This window comes from Scyliorhinus torazame, chromosome 12 (assembly GCF_047496885.1).
Source record: "Scyliorhinus torazame isolate Kashiwa2021f chromosome 12, sScyTor2.1, whole genome shotgun sequence".
Classification (NCBI taxonomy): domain Eukaryota; kingdom Metazoa; phylum Chordata; class Chondrichthyes; order Carcharhiniformes; family Scyliorhinidae; genus Scyliorhinus; species Scyliorhinus torazame.
The window spans coordinates 175,421,146-175,432,637 of NC_092718.1; the positions used below are offsets into that span (position 1 = coordinate 175,421,146).

Consider the following 11,492-nt stretch of genomic DNA (forward strand, 5'->3'; position numbering starts at 1 on the left):
ATGACTCCCTGTGCCACGTGCCAGTGAGGCTAGAAATAGGAAGATAGAGCAGCTAAACACGTGGCTAAACAGCTGGTGTAGGAGGGAGGGTTTCCATTATCTGGACCACCGGGAGCTCTTCTGGGGCAGATGTGACCTATATAAGAAGGACGGGTTGCATCTAAACTGGAGAGGCATAAATATCCTGGCCGCGAGGTTTGCTAGTGTCACATGGGAGGGTTTAAACTAGTATGGCAGGGGGGTGGGCACGGGAGCAATAGGTCAGAAGGTGAGAGCATTGAGGGAGAACTAGGGAATATGGCCAGTATGGCTCTGAGGCAGAGCAGACAGGGAGAAGTTGCTGAACACAGCGGGTCTGGTGGCCTGAAGTGCATATGTTTTAATGCAAGAAGTATTACGGGTAAGGCAGATGAACTTAGAGCTTGGATTAGTACTTGGAACTATGATGTTGTTGCCATTACAGAGACCTGGTTGAGGGAAGGGCAGGATTGGCAGCTAAACGTTCCAGGATTTAGATCTTTCAGGTGGGATAGAGGGGGATGTAAAAGGGGTGACGGAGTTGCGCTACTGGTTAGGGAGAATATCACAGCTATACTACGGGAGAACACCTCAGAGGGCAGTGAGGCTATATGGGTAGAGATCAGGAATAAGAAGGGTGCAGTCACAATGTTGAGGGTTTACTACAGGCCTTCCAACAGCCAGCGGGAGATAGAGGAGCAGATAAGTAGACAGATTTTGGAAAAGAGTAAAAGCAACAGGGTTGTGGTGATGGGAGACTTCAACTTCTGGGACTCACTTAGTGCCAGGGGCTTAGACGGGGCAGAGTTTGTAAGGAGCATCCAGGAGGGCTTCTTAAAACAATATGTGGACAGTCCAACTAGGGAAGGGGCTGTACTGGACCTGGTATTGGGGAATGAGCCCGGCCAGGTAGTAGAAGTTTCAGTAGGGTAGCATTTCGGGGAAAGTGACCACAATTCAGTAAGTTTTAAAATGCTGGTGGACAAGGATAAGAGTGGTCCTCGGGTGAATGTGCTAAATTGGGGGAAGGCGGATGTTTGAGGGTAAATCAATATCTGACATGTGGGAGGCTTTCAAGTGTCAGTTGAAAGGAATTCAGGACCGGCATGTTCCTTTGTGGAAGAAGGATAAATACGGCAATTTTCGGGAACCTTGGATAACGAGAGATATTGTAGGCCTCGTCAAAAAGAAAAAGGAGGCATTTGTCAGGGCTAAAAGGCTGGGAACAGACGAATCCTGTGTGGAATATAAGGAAAGTAGGAAGGAACTTAAGCAAGGAGTCAGGAGGGCTAGAAGGGGTCACGAAAAGTGATTGGCAAATAGGGTTAAGGAAAACCCCAAGGCTTTTTACACGTACATAAAAAGCAAGAGGGTAGCCAGGGAAAGGGTTGGCCCACTGACGGATAGGCAAGGGATTCTATGTGTGGAGCCAGAGGAAATGGGCGAGGTACTAAATGAATACTTTGCATCAGTATTCACCAAAGATAAGGAATTGGTGGATGTTGAGTCTGGAGAAGGGTGTGTAGATAGCCTGGATCACATTGAGATCCAAAAAGACGAGGTGTTGGGCGTCTTGAAAAATATTAAGGTAGATAAGTCCCCAAGGCCTGATGGGATCTACCCCAGAATACTGAAGGAGGCAAGAGAGGAAATTGCTGAGGCCTTGACAGAAATCTTTGGATCCTCACTGTCTTCAGGTGATGTCCCGGAGCACTGGAGAATAGCCAATGTTGTTCCTTTGTTTAAGAAGGGTAGCAAGGATAATCCAGGGAACTACAGGCCGTGGTACGTCAGTGGTAGGGAAATTACTGGAGAGAATTCTTCGAGACAGGATCTACTCCCATTTGGAAGCAAATGGACATATTAGTGAGAGGCAGCATGGTTTTGTGAAGGGGAGGTCGTGTCTCACTAACTTGATAAGAGTTTTTCGAAGAGGTCACAAAGATGATTGATGCAGGTAGGGCAGTGGATGTTGTCTATATGGACTTCAGTAAGGCCTTTGACAAGGTCCCTCATGGTAGACTAGTACAAAAGGTGAAGTCACAGGGGATCAGGGGTGAGCTGGCAAGGTGGATACAGAACTGGCTAGGTCATAGAAGGCAGAGAGTAGCAATGGAAGGATGCTTTTCTAATTGGAGGGCTGTGACTAGTGGTGTTCCGCAGGGATCAGTGCTGGGACCGTTGCTGTTTGTAGTATATATAAATGATTTGGAGGAAAATGTAACTGGCCTGATTAGTAAGTTTGCAGACGACACAAAGGTTGGTGGAATTGCGGATAGCGATGAGGGCTGTCAGAGGATACAGCAGGATTTAGATTGTTTGGAGACTTGGACGGAGAAATGGCAGATGGAGTTTAATCCGGACAAATGTGAGGTAATGCATTTTGGAAGATCTAATGAAGGTAGGGAATATACAGTGAATGGTAGAACCCTCAAGAGTATTGAAGGTCAGAGAGATCTAGGTGTACAGGTCCACAGATCACTGAAAGGGGCAACACAGGTGGAGAAGGTAGTCAAGAAGGCATACGGCATGCTTGCCTTCATTGGCCGGGGCATTGAGTATAAGAATTGGCAAGTCATGTTTCAGCTGTATAGAACCTTAGTTAGGCCACACTTGGAGTATAGTGTTCAATTCTGGTCGCCACACTACCAGAAGGATGTGGAGGCTTTAGAGAGGGTGCAGAAGAGATTTACCAGGATGTTGCCTGGTATGGAGGGCATTAGCTATGAGGAGCGGTTGAATAAACTCGGTTTGTTCTCACTGGAACGACGGAGGTTGAGGGGCGACCTGATCGAGGTCTACAAAATTATGAGGGGCATAGCCAGAGTGGATAGTCAGAGGCTTTTCCCCAGGATAGAGGGGTCAATTACTAGGGGGCATAGGTTTAAGGTGCGAGGGGCAAGGTTTAGAGTAGATGTACGAGGCAAGTTTTTTTACACAGAGGGTAGTGGGTGCCTGGAACTCGCTACCGGAGGAGGTGGTGGAAGCAGGGACGATAGTGACGTTTAAGGGGCATCTTGACAAATACATGAATAGGATGGGAATAGAGGGATACGGACCCAGGAAGTGTAGAAGATTGTAGTTTAGTCGGGCAGCATGGTCGGCATGGGCTTGGAGGGCCGAAGGGTCGGTTCCTGTGCTGTACTTTTCTTTGTTCTTTGTTCACTGGACATGGCATGCACTGGACACGGGCGTGCACTGGACATGGGCGTGCACTGGACACGGGCGTGCACTGGACACGGGCGTGCACTGGACATGGCGGTCACTGGACACGGGTGTGCACTGGACACGGGCGTGCACTGGACACGGGGGTGCACTGGACACGGGCGTGCACTGGACACGGGCGTGCACTGGACGTGGGGGTGCACTGGACGCGGGGGTGCACTGGACGCGGGGGTGCACTGGACGCGGGGGTACACTGGATGTAGGAGTGCACGGGACGCGGGAGTGCACTGGACATGGCGTGCATGAACATTCCGTGCATTGGACATGGAGTGTATGGTGCCCTTGGCTAGACGCTACAACAGACAATGAGAGGACAGGGATAGGGTTATTCAGGGCAGTGATAGTATGCTGCTCCCTTCTGAGATACGCACAGATCTCTCTGGTGCTCCTGGCTAAGGTCGGCACTGGTCTGTGAATGGGCTGTGCTGCCTAACTGGTCTATTAGAGGCTTTCCAAATGGCTCTCCTTTCAATTCATATCCACGGCGTATAGGACAAGAACACAAACCGATTGTGTTCTCAACTGAATGATCTGCTGATGGTACTGCTCCATTACACAAAGTAACAGATGTACTCTGCTTGGGGTCTGCATTGTCCATCACCAAGAAAGACTCAGTTTTACTACTGCTGACTGAGCTCACAAGTCCTGAAGATCAGTTACCAGAATGTGTGGCAAGTGATGGGAGAACCAACACTACTCAGACTTACCAATCTACTTGTCACAGGTGCATCTGTCTATGAGAGTATTTGTAGGAATGACCACTTCACACAACTGATGGCCTAGCACATCCCCCACTCTACCATTACCATTAGCCAGGGGCGTAACCCTAGTAAAATGAGGATTGTAGAAGTGAAAAACGTGGGAAAATGAAGTCAATGGGAATCGGGGCAAACTCTTCACCTGTTGGAGTCATACCTGGCACAAAGGAAGTGGAGATGTCTGGTGATGACTGCACTGTGTTCATTTTCATTCGGAACTCCCAATACTGAAGCAGTCCATGCGAAAATGCAACAAGACCTGGACAACATTCAGGTTTGGTAAGTAACGAGTGGCGTCTAACACGCAAGCTCCAGGCCATGACCAACTCCAACACGAGATATTCTAACCATCTCACCATGACTCTCAGTGAGATTACCATCACCAAATCGGCCACCGTCAGGATTCTGTGGTGCACCATTGGCCAAAAAATTAACAGCACCAATCAGGTAAATATTGTGGTTACAGGAGAAGATCAGAGACTGGGAATTCTGAGACGAGTAAGTCACCTCCTGACTCCACCATCTACAAGGCACAAAACAGCAGTGTCATGGAATATTCTCCAATTGCCTGGAAAAGTAAATCTTCAACAACACTCATGAAGCTCAACGCCATCCAGGGCAAAGTAGCCCACTGGTTTGCACCAATCTATCAACTTGAACAATCACTCCCTCCATCACTGGCACTTGGCGAATGGGATCAAGGGTTATGGGGAGAAAGCAGAATTAGACTATTGAATTGGATGATCAGCCATGATCGTGACGAATGGCGGAGCTGGCTCGGAGGGCCGAATGGCCTCCTCATGCTCCTATCTTCTATGTTTCTTTAATGTACACTTATGAACTGTAGCAACTCACTAGTACGTAAAGTCTCCATAGTCCCAGATGACCGTAGGCTGCTTTCTCCTTTTGGGACGGGGGGGGGGGGGGGGGGGGAGAGAGTGAGAGAGAGAGAAAGAGGATCACTACACCTCAGGAAAGGCAAGGTTGAGAAGGCAGGGCCTTCATGAATAACCTCAGCCGTTTCGGGAATTGAACTGGCGCTGCTGGCCTCGCTCTGCATCACAAAACCAGCTGTCCAGTCAACTGAGCTAAACCGGCCCTCAACTGGCAACTCACTGAGGCTTCTTTAACAGCACCTTTCAGACCAGTGATCTCTGCCCCCTGGGGGAACAAGGGCAGCAAGCACATCGGACTAACTCAAGATAGACCAAAAATTGCAATCTCGGAACCTCCAGGTGTGTGACTCAGTACCATATAACAACCAATACACCTTGCATTTATACAATGTGTCTTTAACAGAGTAAAATATGCCCAGGCATTTCACACCAGTGTTTTAAATTTGACATGAGCCACACAGGAAGACATTAGGACAAAAGAAGCTTGGTCAAAATTGTAGGTTCTTCATCAACAGATAGATATTTTGCAATACATGACACCATTTAAAATCCCTTCTGATGCTACCCTCATCACACCACCATATTTTTGCTGCCTTGCACCCAATTCCATAAGACACAGGAGCAGAATTAAACCATTCGGCCCATCGAGTCTGCTCTGCGAAACATGGCTGATATGTTTTTCATCCCCATTCTCCTGCCTTTTCACCGTAACCCCTGATCCCCTTATTAATCAAGAACCTATCTATGTCTGTCTTAAAGACATTCAGTGATTTGATCTCCACAGTCTTCTGCGGCAATGAATTCCACAGATTTGCCACCCTTTCGCTGAAGAAATTTCTCCTTATCTCTGTCTTAAAGCTGTCCTTGTAGTCTGAGGCTGTGCCCTCTGGTTCTAGTTTCTCCTGCTCGTGGAAACAACCTCTCCACGTCCACTCTATCTGGACATCTCAGTATTCTGTAAATTTCAATGCAATCCCCCCCTCATCCATCTAAATTCCATTGAGTACAGATCCCGAATCCTCAGCCACTGATTCATCAGTGTGATAACCAGACGGGATAGCGAGGAGAATCAGGCAGGTAGAGTTCAGGGCCGGACTTATGGATCTGTTGTGGTGTTTAAGTGGATCTCATGTTATCACTCCAATCTTGGTTCCTTATAAAATCAGCACCATCAGATAATTTGAGCAGAGAGAGGGACCACAGTTAAGCCTGATTTTCTCCTCAGCCAATATTTGGGATTCCAATTCTTCACTTTTGTCCGCTTGCTAACCTGGGGGCACTGATACAAATGACAGCGCACACACACGCTGTCAATCCGGCTGAGGCGGGGTTACTCAAGATAGACCAAGAATTGCCCCTCAGAACCTCCAGGTGTGTGTGTGTGACTCAGTAGCATATAACAAATACACCTTGCATCTACACAATGTGCCCAGGCATTTCACACAGGAAGACATTACTCCCAAATAATTTGGCGTAGGTTTTTAATCACGAGGGGAAGAGGGGTTTAGGGAGGGATGTCCAGAGTTTCGGACTAAGCCAGCAGAATTTGCAGCTAGTGGTGGACTATTGAAATTGGGAATGCACAAGGAGGTCAGATTATGAGGGGTGCAGAGATCTCTGGGAGTTGGAGGGATCGAGAAATTTAGAGACAGAGGGAAGAACTAGGCAGAGGTGGAATTTGAAAACAAGCAGAAGGATTTTTTAAAAGATCAACCCCAAAGTCTTTAACTTCTAATCCTTGTGGTTCAGAACCACACCTAATGTTCGAACATTTCTTCCGCTGTCCGAGGGTGACCCAGTGTTAATAAAAGCACCAGGAGCATTGAGAAACCAGGATTGTCTTACCGTGTAGTTTGTGCTGCCAAGTGATGGTGAGAATTTCTGGAGCTGCCATCTCCCGGAGGACATGGATACGATGAGTAGCTGCCAAGCCAGAGAGCTGTAGCAGACCCTGATACCACACAGTGTAGGTACCTAATGACAGGCCGGTTTATACTTGTCCCGGTTAATAGGAACGCAGCACAGGATTACCTCTCACTGTGCTGAGCAGAGGTATAGAAGGAGCAGCCTGTTCTTTCTGCACTTTCTGGCCAGTTGCTACGGTTTAGTTTGCTGTTGTGTGTCTCCCAGGAGGGTTACCAGGGAACATGAGTATAATGATTAAATGTGCATTCAGTGTTACTTCCCTCGCCAGTTCAATGGCAGATGCCCATTCTGCTGGTTTCTCTCCAAAGTTCACCAGGAGATACCTGCTCATCAGTGCTTTTCTTAACAACGTTCCCAAGGATGCTAATTTTTCAGTCTCCTTCTCCTGGGTGAAAGTTAGATGTTTAGGAGTGCCTGTCTCACCAGCTTGCTGTGAAATGCCTGTTTAGTGGTGGTTCCGTGAGGATTAAGTCACCAGGAGATGGCCGTTCACTAATGTTTCTCTGGCATCGACTGGGGCAGGGGAGTCTGTTCAATAGAATTTCTCTCGCAGCCTGTACCAGGAAAGTACGAAGAAATGCCAGACGTCTCGCTCTGCTGTTTTCTCCAGATGCTAACCAGAGCGGTAAAGTTATTTCAATCCATGCCTCTGAGCTGGACGTTAAGGGCCTTCTGCTCAGTTAAACTGGAAAGAGTTTTTACAGAGGTTCTTTCATGCAGTCGCCTGACTTTTCCTGATACTTTGCACCCAAGCTACGTGCGCAGTGGCCAGTTCCTCAGTGGCCACAGTGCTTCCTGGCCACTGTCAGGAGCATCTTAACAGCTGTCATTCGCAGTTCCTTTAGTTCCACATCATCTCACTGGTTCAGCTGTGCTCTCTCTTCCTTCTCCGGGAAACCTCTTCAGCCTCCACAAGGCTTGGATTATCCCTCGGTTAATTTACATCCAGCAGCAGCACTGTCCTCGCCTTCACATGGTCTGAACTCAGCAATAATGCCTTGGCTCTGTTTTATTCTTGTGACGTCTCTCAAGCCAACTTTAGCTTCTCACTCTCCTGTCTGTAGTGCCCCAGAATCCTGTTTGCAGTCTTCTTGGATGGGAGATCAAAACATATTACAACATGGTTACTCATTTCCTCTTCTTAAACTCAGTCTCACCATAAACTCCATGGAGGGAAAGGAACAAAACAAAGGATTCTTACACTCCAATATGCAAATTCATCGATTGCAGAAACAAACCTTCCTTAGCCCTGTAGACAAGGTACGCAAGGCCATGAGGTCAGAAGAGAACAGGTTAATAACCAAGGAACTTTGAAGGATAACACCCATTAGAGTTAAAGCAAAGTCCCCTCCCCGCAGAATTAAATATCTATTAGAAGTGAGGAGAATGAGAATAAGACCATTTCAGCTGCTTCTCCCATCCCCAATCCACTGTATATTTAGAAACTGACCAGTGTCAGTGGAGGGAGTTTTTCATGACTGTGTTTGCTCCATAATGGGGAGGTCAATGCTGGCCTGCCTCCGTCCAGTCCAGGAGAGATGGAGTCTCGCTCCCTCTACTGGCCAAGTGGGGTAAGTGTAACTCCAGCCGGCAACAGCGCCGCCCTCTGACTGTGGAAGTCACTGCAATTCCCCCCTCCTCCCATTTCCCCAATGAGCGACCCTTTGAGCGGAGGGAAGGTGGATTTAAGACCTGCCTCCCTGTTGCTGCCAGTGGCTCTGATCCAGATCTCCAAGCTCCCGGGTCCAGGCTGCCGGTGCAAGCCCCAGGCCCCGGGATGGATCTCATTATCCGCCCGTTACTCTCAGCCCCCTCCCTCCATCCTTGCTGCCACTTTCAACCCTCCCCCGCTGCATTTGGCAGCTGAACCCCGCCCCCATGGGAAGCGATGTTGAATCTCCCGGGAGCCCCGGAGCTGCTCAGCCGGAGACACTCACTCACCTGGAGCCGGCGGCGGCGGCCGTTACCCGAGCAACGGCGGCCAGTGCCCGGACTGCAACGCCCCCAGGCGGTCAGTGTTAGGACTGCAGCGCCCCCCGGGCGGCCAGTATCCGGACTGCAGCGTCCCTCGGCGGTCAGTGTCAGGACTGCAGCGCCGTCGGCGGTCAGTGTCAGGACCGCAGCGCCCCCGGCGGTCAGTGATGGAACTGCAGACGCCCCCCCCCCCCCCGGTGGCCAGAGCCCGGACTGCAGCACCCCCCGACGGTCAATGGCGGGATTGCAGCCCCCTGGCGGTCAGTGTCGGGATTGCAGCGCCCCATGGCTGTCAGTGTCAGGACTGCAGCGCCCCCGTCGGCCAGTGTCCATACTGCAGCGCTCCCCGGCGATCAGTGTCAGGATTGCAGGCCCCCGGAGGTCAGTGTCGGGATTGCAGCCGCCCCTCGGCGGCCAGTGCCCGGACTGCAGCACCCCCCAGCGGTCAGAGTCAGGGCTGCATCACCCCCTAGCGGCCAGTGTCTGGATTGCAGCCCCCCCCGGCAGTCAGAGTCGGGACTGGTACTCCCCCCGACGGCCAGTGCCCCGACTGCAGCGCCCCCCCCGGCGGTCAGAATCGGGATTGCAGCACCCCTTGGTGGCCAGTGTCACGACTGCAGAGCCCGGCGGTTAGTATAGGGACTGCAGCGTCCGCCCTGGCGGCCAGTCTCAGGACTGCAGCACACCTGGCGGTCAGTGTCAGGACTGCAGCGCCCCCGTCGGCCAGTGTCCATACTGCAGCGCTCCCCGGCGGCCAGTGTCGTGACTGCAGCGGCCCCAGGCAGTCAGTGTCAGGACTGCAGCATCCCCCGGCGGCCAGTGTCAGGACTGCAGCGCTCCCCCCGCCCCCCCCCCCGAAGCCAGTGTCAGGACTGGAGCGCCCCTCGGCGGCCAGTGTCAGGACTGCAGCACCCCCGCGGTAAGTGTCAGGAATGCAGCACCACCAGAGGTCAGAGTCAGGACTGCAGCGCTCCCCGGCGGTCAGTGTCAGGATCGCAGCAACCCCCCCCCCCCCCCCACCCCCCAGCGGTCAGTGTCAGGGCTGCAGTGCCCCCGGAGGTCAGTGTCAGGAATGCAGGGCGTCATTCTCCGACCCCCCCCGCCGGGTCGGAGAATCGCCGGGGACTGGCGTGAATCCCGCCCCCGCCGGTTGCCGAAGTCTCCGGCACCGGAGATTCGGCGGGGGCGGGAATCGCGCCGCACCTGTTGGCGGGCCCCCCCCGCTCAATTCTCCGGCTCGGATGGGCCGAAGTCCCGCCGATAAATTGCCTGTCCCGCCGGCGTGGATTAAACCACCTTTTGAACGGCGGGACAAGGCGGCGTGGGCGTGCTCCGGGGTCCTGGGGGGGGGGCGCGGGGCGATCTGGCCCCGGGGGGTGCCCCCACGGTGGCCTGGCCCGCGATTGGGGCCCACCGATCCATGGGTGGGCCTGTGCCGTGGGGGCACTCTTTCCCTTCCGCCTCCGCCACGGTCTCCACCATGGCGGAGGCGGAAGAGACTCCCTCCACTGCGCATGCGTGGGAAGCTGTCAGCGGCCGCTCACGCTCCCGCGCATGCGCCGCGCCGAGATTTCATTTCCGTGCCAGCTGGCGGGGCAACAAAGGCCGTTTCCGCCATCTGGCGGGGCGGAAATTCCTCCGGTGTCGGCCTAGCCTCTCAATGTTGGGGCTCGGCCCCCAAAGATGCGGAGCATTCCGGACCTTTGGGGCGGCGCGATGCCCGTCTGATTGACGCCGTTTTGGTCGCCAGCCGGCGGACATCGCGCCGTTTCGAGAGAATTTTGCCCGCAGTGCCCACCCTTTTCCCCCTGACTCAATGAAGGACCCAGCACTATCTAGATAGAAAGAAATTACGGCAGATGCTGGAATCTGAAACAAAAGTATACAATACTGGACAATGTCAGCTGGTCTGGCAGTATCTGTAGTGAGAAAAGGGAGCTAACATCTCGAGTCTGGATGAGTTTGTCTAAGCTCGAGGGAACTGGAAATAGGATCAGATTTATGGGATCATACTAGGGGCTGGTTTCATAGAATTTACAGTGCAGAAGGAGGCCATTCGGCCCATCGAGTCTGCACCGGCTCTTGGAAAGAGCACCCTACCCAAGGTCCACATCTCCACCCTATCCCCATAACCCAGTAACCCCACCCAACACTAAGGACAATTTTGGACACTAAGGGCAAATTATCATGGCCAATCCACCTAACCTGCACATCTTTAGACTGTGGGAGGAAACCGGAGCACCCGGAGGAAACCCACGCACACACGGGGAGGATGTGCAGACTCCGCACAGACAGTGACCCAAGCCGGAATCGAACCTGGGACCCTAGAGCTGTGAAGCAATTGTGCTATCCACAAGGCTACAGTGCTGCCCCCACACGCCAGCTATTTAGCACAGTGGGCTAAATAGCAGGCTCGCAATGCAGAACAATGCCAGCAGTGCGGGTTCAAATTCCTGCACCGGCCTCCCCGAACTGGCGCTGAAAGGTGGCGACTCGGGCCAGTGTCAGGACTACAGCACCCCCCGGCGGTCAGTGTCGGGAATGCAGAGCCCCCAGCAGTCAGTGGCGGGACTGGAGCGCCCCCTGGCGGTCAGTTTCAGGACTGCACCCCCCGCCCCCCTTCCCCCCCCCCCCCCCCCCCCCCCCGGCGGCCAGCACCCCTGGCGGTCAGTGTCAAGAATGCAGCACCTCCGGA

General features: G+C 52.5%; 1 protein-coding gene across 3 annotated transcripts in view; it reads right to left on the reverse strand.

Annotated features, from left to right (window-relative positions):
* Window positions 1-8,808, reverse strand: part of LOC140386756 (RIMS-binding protein 2-like) — a 467,093-nt gene extending 458,285 nt beyond the window's left edge. Inside the window, exons 1-2 of one of the 3 annotated variants that reach the window (XM_072469420.1) lie at window positions 8,765-8,808; window positions 6,743-7,910 (exon numbers count right to left, since the gene is read on the reverse strand). In XM_072469420.1, coding sequence (XP_072325521.1) covers window positions 6,743-6,805 — 63 coding nt within the window. In that variant the 5' untranslated portion in view covers window positions 6,806-7,910; window positions 8,765-8,808. Of the gene's footprint in view, window positions 1-6,742; window positions 8,007-8,764 lie in introns of those variants that run through there. The other 2 variants (XM_072469419.1, XM_072469418.1) reach the window with 2 other exon arrangements.
* Between the last annotated feature and the right edge of the window lie 2,684 nt (window positions 8,809-11,492).